Genomic DNA, 16,364 nt, shown 5'->3' with positions numbered 1-16,364 from the left:
AGTGCAGCAGAATCACCTGGGAGGTTGTAAAGAATGCTGATACCAGGTCTGCCCCCTACCCTGGACACCGCCATCTTCATTCACTAGTTCTGGGGTGGGCCCAGGAATCTGCATTTTAGCAATGTTTCCCCTTTCCCCCTAACCAGGGGATCGGAGGCAGGTGATCTGCTCACCACCCTTGGACAGATAGTGCTCTGGAGTCTCTGACTGTCCTTTTCAGGCTGGTTGGTGGCTCACTTTTGGCATGCCCACTGAGCACGAACTTTCCGGTGGCCTTTTTGCTATTTCTTTGGTTCTTGCCTGGTCAGCCATGGTTTGTATCTTATGTTTACAAACCTTGACAGGGAGTGTAAATCTGCCTACGATTTCTTAGTCATTAATTCCACTTCCCTTGTGGCACCACCACTTGCAATAATGACATTCTTAGCTCAGTCTTTGAAGGGGAGAGGTGTGGGGGTGAGTCTTAGAGACCAAGGAATGACTGTCCCTGTAGATAAAATTGTCCCAGCCCTCTGAGGCCCTCCTGAGCTGGCCCAGGCCCAGTCAAGCACCAGTCTGCTTTGTTGTTTATGTTCTGAAAATCGAATGCATTTTTCATGGCAGGAGAGAAATCGATATCATCACAGGAATCCTCATCTCTTTAATGGAGAATTTTGAGAAATAGAGGTTTGAGAACCAAGTTACAGAGGATTAAATTTTCAGAACCTCTGATAAGATTAAAGGGCTGATGGGGGCTAGTGAGGGGATGCCACTCTTTGAAGGAAAAGCTCCTAGCTACACGTGCTGCGCTCCCTGACTTCAGTGCCTCGCCTCAGAGCCTGCTGATACAACTCTTGGCTTCCAATCCATTTCCTTCTGAAATACATTCATGTAGGACATGAACCAACAGGCCAAAGAGGAAGGGAAGAAGAGGCCCATGGGCCCCAGGCAGAGCTGGCTTGCTTCCCATGGGGCTCGTTGCATCATGGCAACTTGCTGGGGTGTTGTTCTGAGTTGGCCAGGCCCCTCCATAAAGAGCCGGGGGTCATTTAATTAGGGGCTTTGTTTGCAAGATGGGTGACATCACCGTGGGGACTGTCGTTGGGCAGAGCCTTTCTGAGTGAAAGCCACTTGGTGATCCTGGGAGCTTTGGACCGGTGTGGCCTCGGTGGGGCCGTGCCCTGCCCCACACTCTGTCTATCTCCCAGGCAGGAGCAGGAGCCCTTTACCCTAGCTTCCAGCTGGGCTTGGCTGCCCGCTCCTGCTGCAGGTGGCCTTTGGGCTCCTAGGTAAGAAGAGATCCCCTGTGCTGCCTCTGACTTCGTGCCCTGCAGCTCCTGTGGAACGTGCCTGGGTATGAGATCACACCTTGTGAATGGCAGGGAAGTTGCCAGCTCGTGTTGCTGGGATTAGGATGCAAACTTGTTCTCACTAAGCGATGTTAATGCCATATTTATGACTGTGTTTCTTCCCTGCTGCTCAGCCCTCCAGTCCCTCCTTTTGGGACCACACATATGAATGACCCTGTAAAACTTCACCTGCTTGGAGGGGGGTCCATCTCACTAGGCTTTAGGGACCCTTTCCGATCCTACAGGAGATTCTGCTCCCTGTGATGTTTTCTATTCATCCCGACTTTATTCATAGCCTTAAAAGTCAGCAGCCTCTGGGCTCAAATTCTAGCTCCACTTTTTTTTTTTTTTAAACAAATATGTAACTTTGGGAAATATTTATCTTTCCTGGCTTCAATGTTCTCATCTGCAAAATGGGATTGTAGGTAGGCTTAAATGAGAAGGTCCACTGGCACGTGGTTAACACCTAAGAAATAGCAGTTATTGTTATTATGAAGAATATTGCCATTGATTAAAAAATGTTGAGACATCAGGGTCAAAGACAAAGCACTAAGACCTGGCTTAGTGTGGTCCCTGGGGCTGGCATCACCTGGGACCTTGCTGGAAATGCAGAATCCCAGGCTGGATCCCCAGACCTATGGATTCAGAATCTGCACTTTTACAAGATGCACAGGTGACTCCTATTTGAGAGGCATTTCAAGAATACTCCTTGAAGGCCAGCTTATGTCAATGAATGAGCACGCAGGGAGATGGTTGCAAAAGGAGGAGGGCAGGGATTCTCTTGGTTAGAGCCTCGACAACAACCTGCCCAGACTCTCTGCCATGCCCCCACGGCTGGTCCTACACTACACATGCATCCTCTCGATAAGACACCAGGACACCCTGGGGCTGGCCAGATATTAATTTTAACCTGCTTTTGCCACTGTGCAAATGTGGGGAGGGGGAGGATATGTGTAGGGGTGGAGGGGAGCTGAGAGACCTATGATATGATTTGCTGTGGGCTCATTACCCCTTAAATGTGGTTTATAATCACTGCCATTCAGTGGATACTGTGTGCTGGGGCCTTTACTTACCTAGTTTCCACTCCTCACAACAACCCCAAGAAACAGGATTTTCTAACCCCATTTTACAAGTGAGGAAACTGTGACCTGGGAAGTTTGGGCTTGCCTGAGGTTACCCAGCCGATGACAGTCTGAGCATTTACTCTTCCACTCTGCATCCCCCAGCCCTTCCTAAGTCACCAAGCTCTGAACACCCACAACAGCGAATGTGGGAGAGGATGCCCAGCAGGCCGCAGAGCAGGTGGTTTTTGGTGATTATTCAGAAAAGGAAAAGCCTCCATCCCTCAAGAGGAGGCTGTGCCTGTTGCATGTAACAGAACTATCTGGGCTGAGTTTGCTTCTGAAACAGGCAGGCACTACAGGGCAGGATTCACAGGTTCTCCACCAAACCTGCTGCTGCAGAAGGTTTCAACATTAAACCTTATTTAAAAGCAGACCGTTTTATAAGGCACACGGTGCTGTCTAGACTTGGGAACATTTATGAACGTGGCTGTACTGTGAGTCGGACTCAAACACCTGAGTTCCCTCCTCCTTGCAGGCTCTTTGACTTGTGCAGGAACAAATGGGATTTTTGGGGGTGGAGGGTGTGTGATTTCAGACGTTTGGTAATCTCTTCCTACTGGGCCCCTTCCTTACCTCTGTTTCTTTGTGGATGTGAGAATTGAGGAAAACTGGAGAGGAGTTTTCCTCTGCAATGCCGGGCATGTCTGTGCACTTCTTTGGTAGCCCTGGCCATGAGGGTAATTATGTAATTACTGGTGTGAGTTTTGCTTATTGCCCGTACCCTCCCCACCCCACCTCCCACCTTGAGGGCTGGAGCAGTCGCGCTGGCTCCCTCCTGTGTAGCCTGGTACATGGTAGGTTTTCAAAAAGAACCAGTGGATGAACAGCCAAATTTCATATAGGCTGAAGTGTGAATATCTATCTTGAGGCTGACTTTTGATTCTAAGTAGGAACATATTTGTGCCCTGTTCAGCTGGATGGTCAAAGGAGACATTGTGGGAGCAGGTGGAGAAATGGTTCTGGGATTGCTTTTTGGGTTCAAGGTGTTCATCCTCCTGTCTGATTTGGACTCAGGAGCCCTGCTGATAATGGTGTGTGACCAGCTGATCTGATCTTCCTGATTTCAGGTGAGGTTGTAATGTAAAGACCCAGGATGGAGATGCTCTTGTCCTTTATGTACTTTGGAAACGTGTCCCTAAGACCTCCACTGACTGTCCCTTGAGGAGCCAGGAGAAATTCAAGTTTGCTCTGAAAAAGAAAGGAAGAAAGGAAGTTTGTACTTATAGAACACTCACTCTGGGTTAAAAAAGACTGACACTTATTGAGCAGTTACCCCCTGGCCCAGGCGTATTCTTGAGCACCTGACATGTAATCCTCACCAGGACCTCTGAGGCAGGTACTATTATTTCTCTACTAGATGCATGAGAAAACTGGTGCACAGAGAGGTTATGTAACTTGCTCAGGGTCACACAGCTAGAGAGTGGCTTTAGCCTGGACTTAAAGCCATGTTCCTAAGCATTATGCAATACTGTCTGTGCACTGGCTCAGTGTATCCTCCAACTTCCTCAAGCAGACACTCTTACAGGAGCTGCGTTTAGAGATTTTCTTTTTTTTTTTCTTAACAACCCTCAAACAATATGACAACCATTCTTAGCTCCCTGGGTCCTACAAGAACAGGCTGAATATGCAGCTAATAAAGCAGTTGGTGTGAGATGCTGCAGAGAAGATAAAATGGGAAGGGTATATAGAGAGGGAGGTGACCATAAGGGTGGCCTTATCAGCTAGAGGGGTCAGGGAGGGTCTCCCTAGGAGGGTGGTGTGAAGCTGAGGCTTGAATGAGAAAGGTGCGAAGATCCCCGGTGTGTAAAGCATTCAGCATGGTGTCTGCTCCATATATTAAGTGGCTAATGAATGCTGGCCGTTGTTATTAGTAGCAGTATTGTTTTTTTGTTTTGTCATTAACTGGCTGTCAGAACCTTGGATGGGTCCGCCACCACTCTGGGAGTAGAGCTGAATGTCTTCCCTCCAGCCTTGGCAGGTGCACACATGAAAGTGATTTCTAGCATTTGTCTCCTCCTGACTTCCTGTCACCCCTTTGAAATAGGGGAGCAGAATGCACCCTCCTACATTTTCAGTGGAAAATTCATTGTAGGAAAAGGGAAAATTTTTGTGGCGAGACAGCGACTATGCTTATTAACATTTATGGAACCCTTTCAGTTTCCTCAGTGCTGAGCAAGGCTTGATGAGAATGTGGGCACTTTCCTTTTCACACCCAGCTGAAAGCATCCCCTGGCGATTGCACCGTGGGACCCTCCGCCTCGCTGGACTGTTAGGGGGGAATCAGCAAGTGGGCTTATTTTCTTACCCTTTAGAATGTTGCTACCCTCCTCTGACCCTGCATGGTGAAGAATTTATGCTATTGTAACTTGACAATAGAGCCTCCTTGAGGCCAAGTTCAGCTTGCTGCATAATCAAAGGGGTGGTTTCTACCCTTGACCATCTTTAGCTTATGGAGGAATGTAGGAGTGGTTCCAGCAGCCACCCACACCCTCCACAGCCTGTGTGTGTTCGCTGTCTGCTTCCTCCCAGAACAAGGTCCCAGGATTACAGCCTTTCCTCAGATAAAATAAAGCCATCCAGTCATATCTTTACATTTGACGTAAGCAAAGGGAAGTTTTTCTTGCCATATAGTGAATGGGGCTGTCGTAAGGACTTGGGGTAGCTCTGAGTCTGGCTCTCTGCTGAAAAGGGGCCTTTAAGCTGGGAGGCTCATTCATCTCCATGCAGCCTCCTTCTATCCAGCCATGGGTCCACCCACGGTCGAAGGGAGGTGGAGCCTGCCCTGGGTTTACAGGAGGGCCTCCTGTGTTTTATATTTGTTTATCTATTTCTCTATTGCCTGTGTAGATAGATGTTAAAGAAATTCTGAATCTTCTTCCTATTATGCTTGTCTTGGCAGTATTATTTAACTGGGGTGGTTCCCACATTTTTTGCCCCAGTTCTGCTACCACTTCTCTGGTCTGAGCTTGCATCAGTTAATAACATCAACCCTCTCCTCCCTCTAGCTTCCCTCCTTTCCTCCTTTCCTTCATCTTTCGTTCCTTTTTTATCTACCTGCCTACCTGTCTACACTAAATGTTTTCTTGGGTCTACCCTATGCCAAGCATGGTGTTAAGGACTGGAGGTTAAAAAAAAAAACAGTGAATAAGATCCTTACCAGTGTAGAGTCAAGTAAAGACACAAATGCTGATTTAATCACAACTGGGGTAAGGAGACTGCAAAGGAGAAATCCAGGGAGCTGCTAGTCAGACATAACCTGTCTTTTGGGAGGTCAGCACATAGCGAAAACAGTCATAACAGCTACCCAGTTCTTGTTGAGTCATAGACGGACTGATGTATTTTAGAAATGTTTCCGTTTGTAGTGCTTGGTGGAGAGCTGGTGCAAGTCAGAAGTAGCACGTGCTCCCAAAAGTGAATATATCCCTGCTGAGGCTGGCTGGGGTTGACTGTATGATAGGCAAGGTGTAGCCGTGGGTTGCTGATAACAAGGACTTTCTTTGCTCCAGATAACTCTATGCCTTTATAATCCAGAAGGATGGTTTAGCTGCCTTTCCCCTAGGAAAGTTTACCTGACCTCCACTGGTGAGAGTTGAGGTCACAAGAGGACCAGCCTGGAAGGGAACTGGGCAGGCTTTCTGATCCGGCAGCATATCGATTGGTGGGCTTCTTTGTTACCCGTGGATACTCCTTCCTCAAGTAGTTTTTGGCCCCCTTAGAGCCAATCTGATTAAGTTACAAACCAGCTTGTTTATGAGCAAAGATGAATCCATTGGCAAACACGCTTTTCCTTATTAGGTTCCTGTTGTCATTCATTGCCTTTTTCTTGGTGTGTTTCTTTTGAGTAATTGCTCTGTGTGTTGGCCCTAGCAGGTCTCTGCAGTTTGGATTTGTAACTTTGGCACTGAGCTTTGGGAATTGACAGGGGTCGGGCAGGGAGATGAGCTGTCACTCGCTTTGTTTTACCCTGATTGTCTCCAGAAGAGCCCTCTAGTCATACCATGTGCTACTGAAGGTGCCTTGAGCAAGAGGAAGGATGTAGGAAGGAATTCGCTCCTGAGCCCTAGCGTAAACACAGCATAGCCTGGAGTCTTAAAAACCAAGGCTTGAGGCAGAGCTGGCCTCGAGGTTGGCCAGGCAGTAATGATTTTTTATAGCCACCGCTGTGGCAGCTGCACAGTGGAGCTGAGTGGTAACCAATTTCACCTAACCATGTTTCATCATCAATACCCTGTAAACTGAACTTGCCTTTTTTCTTTTTTCAAAGCATCAGGGTTCCTCGAGTAAATGACTCTGGCCATGTTAAGCAGCCTCTGCTTTATGAAAAAAACAAAAACAAAACAAAACAAGAAGAAAAACAAAAACCACCATCACAAATCCCAGGCTGTTAAAACCTGATGTTTTCTGTTGCCGGGAGAAGAGTCTTTTTGCTATATATGAAAGACATGACGGGGGCTTTTCCAAGCTTTGTTTTGGTTATTGTCGGTTCTGCCAACAAGTAACATCTGTATTTATTTTCCAAACTCCCCCAATGGCTGATTTGCATCTGTTTAGTTCTCTGAATAACATTTCATTTCCTGACTTTATAGGTTGCTATAAAATCCATTCGTAAGGACAAAATTAAGGATGAACAAGACATGGTTCACATCAGACGAGAGATTGAGATCATGTCATCTCTCAACCATCCTCATATCATCAGTATTTATGAAGGTCAGTGATTTTTTTTTTTCACCCCCGTATCAGTTACCATTTCTCATACCATGGGGCCTGCCAAGACTTTGAGATAATTGCCCTTCTGGGCAGAAGCCAAGTATTTTTCCTCATGATGCAAAAATAGTCCGGTGTTATCTCTTACTTGGTTACCTTGAACACAACCAGACACATGAATGCAGCTCATTTTGGTCATAAAATATCTCTGGCAGATGCCTTATTCTGTCTTCTTAATTCCTTGGCAGTTGCTAAGCAACCCACCTTATTGAAAGGCAGTCTGTGAGACAGCCCTGGTTTCTGAAAAATGACAGTTTGCTGGGTGACCAAATAACAGTGGATACGTTGTAAATGTCATTCTCCAAAGTCAGTTGCTTTGCCGGTGGTATGAAGTTATTCAAAGTTAGGTTCTTTGAGTTAGAAATTAACCCTGAGCAGGTCCAGTAAGCACCAAGAAAGAGGGTTGGTGCAGCAGATGCCTTATAAATGGATCCCAAATTGTGTTGGTGTTTGCCAAAGAGCAGAGTGGGGAAAAGCTTATACAAATGCTCAGGCTTCAGTTCAACTCTTTGGTCCTTCATAAGAAGAAATGGAGAGAATACACTGCCTACAGACTATCATTTATTTTTTAAGACCCTGTAAATAAATTATACAGCAGTATGTGTTTATTGTAGAAATGATTGAAATAGAAATGTTAAAATTAAAAAATAATTTCTGTTCTAACTCCCAATTTGATAAATAGCTTCCTTCCCATAGCTGTGTTTTTATCTATTTCTCTATATCTATTTGTGGGTTTTGTCCAGTTAGATCATGCTATTTAAACTATTTTTTAGCTTGATTATTTTTTCATTTGTTGTCTCATGCATCTTTTCTGTATCAATAAATATTCCCCTGTAAAGACCGTTGAAAAGGTTTTATAGCATTCTGTTTATGGACATACCATAATTTATTGAATCTAATTTCTTTTGCCAAACACTTAAGTTGTTCCAAATTTCTGGTTATTGTAAACAGGTCTTCACAACTCTCCTTGTGCATCATTTTGACATTCATTTCTGATTATTTTCTTATGAAAATTTCCCAATTTTGGTTTTACTGAGTCAGAGTGTTTCCCTAGAATATTTAAAAATATAGGACTGAGTCAGAAAAATGAACTTATTGCCAGGTGCGGTGGCTTATGCCTGTGATCCTGGCACTTTGGGAGGCTGAGGCAGGCAGATGAGTTGAGGTCAGGAATTTGAGACCAGCCTGGCCAACATGGTGAAACCTGTCTCTACTAAAAATGCAAAAAGTAGTTAGGTGTGGTAGCGTGTACCTGTAGTCCCAGCTACTCAGGAGGCTGAGGCACGGGAATCACTTGAGCTAGGGAGATGGAGGTGGCAGTGAGCTGAGACTGTGCCACTGCACTCCAGCCTGGGTAACAGAGTGAGACTCTGTTAAAAAAAAAAAAAAAGGAAAAATGAACTTATTTTTAATTTCTGGTCTGATTGTAAAAAGTTATCAGGTAGGGCTAAAAGGAAACCAACCAGTGGTGCTCCTAAAGTTTTTCTGATAGTTTTCATTTTTCATCTGGTTCCCTGATCTTTTGTTGCCATTCTTTTTTTCTGTTGCTTCTATTTTTGCCTCTTCTCTAGAAGTAAATGTTGGTAATATATTTCTTTTATCCTGGTCATTTGAAGGCTCATTTTTGGAGCCCTTGGTGATAGGATTTTTAAGGGAAATTTTTATCCATTCCATCTTTTATTTATGCCACAAACACCTCTTACAGTGCTTCTCAAGCTCCCTAGGCCAGTGGCATCATTGTCACTTGAGATTATTAGAAATGCAGATTCTCAGGCTTCACCCAGGACCTGTTGAATCTGAAACTCTCTGGGTGGGGCTCAGCAATCTGTGTTTTAACAAGTTTGAGAACCACTAGTCTACTGAGTGTCTACTTCTTGTCAAGCACTCTGTTCAATAATGTGATATGGACCATACACTCAAGAAACAACATGGATCCCACACTCAGGAAGCAATACAGATCAGACACGGTGGCTCACACCTGTAATCCCAGCACTTTGAGAGACCAAGGCAGGAGGATCACTTGAGGTCAGGAGATTGAGACCAGCCTGGCCAAAATGGTGAAACCCCATCTCTCCTAAAAATACAAAAATTTCCTGAGTGTGGTGGCATGCGCCTGTAATCCCAGCTATTTGGAAGGCTGAGACAGGAGAATAGCTTGAACCCGGGAGGCAGAGGTTGCAGTGAGCTGAGATTGTGCCATTGCATTCCAGCCTGGGTGACCAAGTGAGACTTTGTCAAAAAAAAAAAAAAAAAGCAATACAAGACAGTATGGAAAAAGTGCTATGTAGATGTAGTTTGTTCTCATGCTGCTATAAAGAACTGCCCAAGAGTGGGTAATTTATAAAGGAAAGAGATTTAATTGACTCAACAGTTCTGCAAGGCTGGGGAGGCCTCAGGAATCTTACAGTCATGGTGGAAGGGGAAGCAAACATGTCCTTCTTCACATGGACGGAGGAAGGATAAGTGCCAAGCAAAAGGGGGAAAAGCCCCTTATAGAATCATCAGATCTTGTGAGAACTCACTCACTATCACGAGAACAGCATGAGGGTAACTGCCCCCATGATTAAATTACCTCCCGCCGGGTCCCTCCTGCAACATGTAGGGATTATGGAAACAGTAATTCAAGATGAGATTTGGGTGGGGAGACAGCCAAACCATATCAGTAGACATGTAAGCAGTATATTTTGGTACCATATTCTGGAAGCTTAGGGGTTGGAAGTTTTCATGGAGATGTATGGCATTTGAGCTGGGCCTTGAAGGAACTTTTTGATGGGGGAAGAATTGGGGAAAATAGAATTCCAGGCTGATACGATAAAATCTGAATATACCTGGTGAATGAGGGGAATTTTTAGAAGTTAGAAGTGAGTAGAGACACAGACACAACGTGGAAATGAGTTTCGTTAACCTCCATAGGCCATAGTGAAGGATTGACCTGTAGGGTGTGGACCCATATGGTCCTGTGGCCTGTGAACACTATTGTGATTTGGGATTTCTTGACCCAGAGTAGGAAGGCAAAGAGAGTGCATTCCCAGCATGAAGGTTCCGGGTTCTTTATTTGAGAGGCAGTGTGTGGTCGCTGGCATCCCACATGGAGAAACCTGACTTCTTTACCAGCACCATGCCCTCTATGGCCTTGGGAATCAGACAGGACTAATGGAGAACAGGAAACCATCCCTCTGCCAAAGGGAAGATCAGAGACAAATCTTAATGGAAGAATACTTAGTTACCAACATGAAGTTGGCCTCAGTAGAGCCCGGGCTGGAGGCTTTAAGGAGAAGAGAAGCCCTCAAAGCTCTTGTCACTTTAAAGATGCATAGCAGTGCGAATGGAAGTTCTTTAGGTTAGTAGAAATAATTTCTATCAAGGCCTCAGGAGGGAGCCGGGGCTTCAGTTGGTGAAACCCTTAGGACAGGTTTTAGGGAGTTAGGGAAGACTTGAGGTCTCACATCAGGAGGTCTTCAGTTTCAGTCCCCAGTCCTCCACTGTGACCTAGGCACAACACTTGGGGTAAGATGGTAGGCTTCTCAGTGCCTCAGTAATCACATCTATAAAGTGGGGATGACCATTCTAGCTCTGTCATGGGGTTTTCAATAGGATTAAATGGCATGATACATGTATCCAGTAAGCTCAAAAAAAGATAATTATTATGAGGACACTGTAATCATCACAAATAGTTCATAACGTGGGGTCCATTGACAAGGGTATTTCATGGATGAGCTGCAGGGATCTGTGAATCCCTTGGAATAGTATGTAACTATGTTGTCCAACACAAAAGCCACTAGCCACAGGTGGATATTTAAATGGAAAATAATTAAAGCAAAATAATTTAAAATTCAGTTCCCCAGTCACACTAGCCATGTTTCATGTGCTCAGTAGCCACAGGAGGCTAGTGGCGACCGTATGGGACAGCATAGCTACAGAACATTTTCATCCTCATAGAAAGTTCTGCTGGACAGTGCTGCTATATGATGTTTTATGTGTTGTGTGCTTGAGTTACTTTTTTCTGAGAGAGGGTATGTAGCTTTCATCACACTCTCAAAGGCATTCCTGACCTCAAGTAGGTTAATGAGAACCCAGTGCCTCCAAGTGTTTTGTGACCTGCAGGGTATCATGCAAATAAAAGGTGTTGTTTTTATCCAGAAAACTCCTAGGGTCTTACATGTGTCCTTTTTCTTTCTTTTAATTTCTTAGAGCTCTCCAGTTTCTGTTCTGTTCCCTTTCCCTTCTCCCACGCAAGTTCTGTTTTTCCCACATCCACTAAATAACTGTGGAGGAGGGCAGCTCCCCTCCCTTCCCTGGGGGTTGGGAGCAGGAGATTGCCAAGGCTGTATTCCAGCTCCTACACCTCTCACTGGGAACCACAGTCCCAGGATCCCATGACTGTATCTGCTTTCTGGACCCAAAGATCCAGCTCTGAAAGTGAAGTTAGACATCCTGTCATCTGTAGAACTCTTCATAGTTTACAAACGTCTCCCACATCTGGTCTCATTTTATCCCCACAGCAAACCTGTGAAGTGGGCAGGCCAGGGATTCCCATTTTGCAGTTGTGGAAACTGAGGCTCTAGAAGGTTTAATGACTTGCTGGGTGTGTTAGTTTGTTAGGGCTGTTATAAGAAAATACCATAGACTGGTGACTTAAGCAACAGAAATATATTTTCTCACAATTCTGGAGGCTGGAAGTCTGAGATCAAAGTTAATTCTTTCTGAGGGTGGTGAGGGAAGGATCTGTTCCAGGCCTCCCTCCTTGACTTATAGATGGCCGACTTCTAACTATGTCTTCATACCTCTTCCCACCACGTGTGTCTGTGTGCAAATTTCCTCTTCTCATGAGAACACCAGTCATATTGGATTTGGGCCTGTGCTAAGGACCTCATTTTAACTTATCTCCGTAAAGACCCTGTCTCCAAATAGGGTCACATTCTGAAGTACTTGGTGTACTCAACGCCTGAGTTTTTGCGGGGATGCAGTTCAGCTCTTCATGCTGGGTGTCACGGCTACGTGGTGACCCTGACGTATGGGTCTCCTGGTCCCCTTTGTTTTCTTGCTCTGCCTTGCCTCATCCCTGTATTTCTGATCCTGTGTCTTCTTTTGCTGGCTCTGCAGGCCACCTCAGCCTGGCCTTTTCCATTCTGCCCCTGCCTGCCCCTGCTGCAACCTGGGGGTGTGGTAGGGGCAAGAAGGGTGGCAGCAGTGGTGGTGGGACCCGAGTCTGTGAGCCCATCTGCTGGTCTCCCTGCTACTCACAGAATGAGAGGGGAACCTTCTCTCTGGAAGCCGATTGGTTGACAGGCCAATCAAAAGCCTTAGCTCGGTGCGGAAATGCGTTAAGTTGCTTAGAAAGAAGTGGATGCTAAGGCACCGAAGTGGCTATTTGGATACCAGCCAAAGGAGTAGAAGCTGTAAAAGAACTTGCCAATGTCTTATTTAGCAAAGATCTTTATGATTAAAATAAAGAGCCAAATGTGCACACACATAGTGACAGCAGCAACAACAACATCTACAAAACAACAATAGCAACATGACAACGCAATGATGTGCCTAACCCTGTATGTTTAGAAAGTGTGGGTTTTAATGAAAGGGAGCCATCATCTTGAGCCGTACTCACTGGTGATATTGAAATACCAGTTCTAGGGAAAACGTGACTTATATATTAACAAAAATGCTAATAAAGTGCTTACTATGTGCCAGGCCCTGTTCTAGGCACTAGGAATACAGGGGCCAACAAAATAAGCTCCTGTCCTTCTTGGAGCTGCCATTCAAGGAGAGGAGATGGAGAGTCAGCAAAGTGAACAGACTAGGCGGTCCCTTTTGGACTGAGTCTTGAGCTGAAGGACTTCTGAGTAAATAGTTATTGAGTGAAGACCTGAATGAAGCAGAGACTAAGCCCTTCAGAGTCCTGGGAATTCCATACAAAGGGAACAGCATGTGCAAATGCTCAGAGGAGAGAAGGCACTGGTATGGGTAGAAGGGACAAAGGATCTGGGAGGTGTGCAGGGGTGAGGAGGAGGGTAACAGGAGAAGGTGGAGAAGGCTAGGTCTGGACCACACTGGCCAGAGGAAGGAGTGTGGGTTCTTTATAAGGAATGATGGGAAACTGCTAGAAAGGAGGAAGTAGCATTTTTTGATTTACATTTTAAAATAATACTAAGGCCGGGCGTGGTGGCTCACGCCTGTAATCCCAGCACTCTGGGAGGTCATGTTGGTAGAGATGGAGTTTCATCATGTTGCCCAGGCTGGTCTCAAACTCTTGAGCTCAAGTGAGGCCAGAGGATCCACCAAAAATGCCTCACTTGAGCTCAAGAGTTCGAGACCAGCCTGGGCAATATGGTGAAATCCCGTCTCTACCAAAAATACAAAAAATTAGCTGGATGTGGCGGCACATGCCTGTAGTCCCAGCTACTCAGGAGGTTAAGGTGGGAGAATCGCTTGAACCTGGGAGGCAGAGGTTTCAGTGAAGAGCCAAGTTTGTGCCACTGCACTTCAGCCTGGGTGACAGAGTGAGACCCCAGCTCACAAAAACAAATAAAAAAAAATAGTACTAATAATAGCAAGGAGTTATTGAGTGTTTACCTTAGGCTAGGAGGTGTGCATGTACTATCTCGTTTAACCCTTATATCTGGGAAATATGAAAGGTTAAGATCCCTAATTTTTGGTAAGGAAAATTCAGCTTTAGAGGCAAAGTCCATTTTCTAAGGTTACCAATTAATAAGTGGTGGATCCGAGAGTTGAACCCAGGCAGCGACACTCAGAACTTGGTGCTCCTGATACTAACCAGGTCATTTGGTGGTCTGCAGAGACCCCTAATTGAAGGGAAGTATTATTCTAGACCCTGTGATACGGAGAATTCCCAGTCTTCATAGAGGTTGCAGTCTTACATATCTGACAGCATTAAATCCTAGCTTTGTAGGCATTTTAGAAAATACTTCTGCCAGCATCCAAGGAAGAAGGTTGGGGTTCACATCTGTTAAACTCATAGGTCAAGTGTTTTCTAAACTGCAGAACACCATGAAAATTTGATTTTTATATAATCACAATACCCACAGGCCCGTAAAATCTGTGACTGCACTGAAGCAACTCTGCTGCTCACTAAATCTCAAAAATAATTCCTTTCAAATGTATCTTTCGTGAACCAAACCCTGGGGTTAACTCTCCTATTGACCCATGGGTGAAGGTGATTAACCCTCAAATTTGTCAACTCTGTGTAAATACAAACATAACTGGCTTCTAATGCTAAGTAAATAAAAGAGGATAGATGTACGCTTTTCAGTGTGTGATACTGAGGGGAGCCTAATCAAGAGAAAAGAAAGAAATCTCTGGCATCATCTCAGAGAGGGACCCCTGTTTCCAGTCAAAGGAATTCCATTCTCTCAGCAGGGAGGTAATTGACAATATGGAAAAAAACAGCTGAAAAGGAAGTACCCACTGGAGCTTTCAACTGGGTTGCCTAGGATGGAAGAGATAAAAACAGCTTTTGCCTGAGGTTCTGATTTCAGGACCGAAGTTCAAACATCAAAGGCATGCTGTCTCACCCCCACTTCCCCTTTGAAAGCCTAGGAGACCCGATCTGCAAAACCACTGAGAACAAACATCTTTAGCATCCCATCTGGTAACAGTCCGGTATATAAAATTGAAAAGGTGGGAGGAGGGGTGGGGGAGATTCCGCCTGTGACTTCCCTTTGACACCCTTGGTTTTGGTTTCTGAAAATCTCTCCTCTTGGCCATGCAAGATTGCATCTCTTTATGGGTTCTTTGCATTGTGATACGCTGGAACTGGGCAACCCTTTCATCACTTCTCCTATTTTAGGTAAGGGTGATCCTGGCTTTCTGGGACAAAGTTGGAAGCCTCTTTGGCGTTTGTTAACTGTGATCTCTCATCCGTTGGAAGTGTTTCTCCAACTTGAAAAGAAACCAAATAGACAGACGCGTCCTTTGATAAGCATTTGAATCTCATGCCCCCACCCTGTGAGCCTTAAGCATCCTGCCCACGAGAAGATAAGTTATAATAAGTCTGTATTCTCAAATATTCTCTAAATTCCCACCATGAAGACACTTTGGATGAGTGCACCATCAGTTAAAAGCTTCTCTCATCTTACTAGAGAAATTGCACTACAATATGCTTTTGCAAGCTACCTGTGCTCCCTGAGATTTGGATAGGTCTTTCTGGGAGGAGATATCACTCTTGGCGAAAATCACTGCTCTAAAAATCCAGAGAAGCAGAAGAGAAATCAAGAGACAGGGGCTGTGGGAAAGCCTGTATTCCTTATTGTACACGGCATTGCCCCCACCCCCCACTCTGACCCCCAGCTTGTGGCCAGGGGCAGTGGAGCTTGTGTAAGATGTTTCCGCAGAACCCAGCACAGGTCCTGGAATCAGAAAGTGTTGCTGCTCCATCCTGTGCCCCTGGAAAATCACCTCTTGAGAATGGCAGGAGCCTGGTAAACTGCTTAATAATGCGTTTGAGCAGCAGTTCTCAAAGGGCAGTCTCGGACTAGCTGGAGTCCGCCCCAGACCTGCTGAATTGGAAACGCTGAGGGTGGGTTCCAGCACCCAGAGTAATCATTAGCCCTCCAGGTGGCTCTGATGTACACCCAAATTTGACAACCCCACTGTGCTAGAAAAACCCCTCCATAGAAGGTTAGAAGCAAAACCTTCCAAATAATTGATTCTTGTTTCTTTAGAAACAAAACCAGGACTGTATTTCTAGCATCAGTTATTTGGAAATACTTACAAGCAGTTTATGTTTCTCTTCTCAGACACAACTGTGCTACTCCAGGGTTCTCAGCCAGGAAGATTTGCAAGCAGGTCCTGCTTTAGTTTCTTTTGAAGGCAGAGAGTGGCTGAATTGATCTAACAAGATCAATCGTCCTTAACATTACCCACTGTTCTCATTCATTCATTTGCTTATTTAGTCTTTGAATCATTCATGTGTTTTACAAAAATGTATTGAGCACTTTTGTTCCAGGTACTGTTCTATTAACACTTTTGTTTTGGGTACCATTCATTAAAGTAACGGTGAAAACCGCAATCACTTCTGCACCAACCTAATAGTAGGGCAAGAGTGTAAATTTGTCATCCACATAGGCTGAGATTCGAATGAGCCAATTGCACTGCCAGTTACTGCTGTGTGACCTTGGGCTAGTGACTAAGC

The 16,364-nt window shown here is 45.2% G+C and overlaps 1 protein-coding gene across 1 annotated transcript in view; it reads left to right on the top strand.

The window, feature by feature from the left end:
• NUAK1 (NUAK family kinase 1) overlaps positions 1–16,364 on the top strand; it is a 73,013-nt gene that overhangs the window by 25,214 nt on the left and 31,435 nt on the right. Inside the window, exon 2 of the mRNA XM_023209291.2 lies at positions 7,039–7,159. Within this exon, the coding sequence (XP_023065059.2) occupies positions 7,039–7,159 (121 nt within the window). The remainder of the gene's footprint in view (positions 1–7,038; positions 7,160–16,364) is intronic.

The sequence above is a fragment of the Piliocolobus tephrosceles genome, chromosome 10, assembly GCF_002776525.5.
Source record: "Piliocolobus tephrosceles isolate RC106 chromosome 10, ASM277652v3, whole genome shotgun sequence".
In the NCBI taxonomy this organism is placed as follows: Eukaryota; Metazoa; Chordata; class Mammalia; order Primates; family Cercopithecidae; genus Piliocolobus; species Piliocolobus tephrosceles.
The sequence above is the reverse complement of the archived record's forward strand: the minus strand, read 5'-3'. Positions and strand labels throughout refer to the sequence as shown.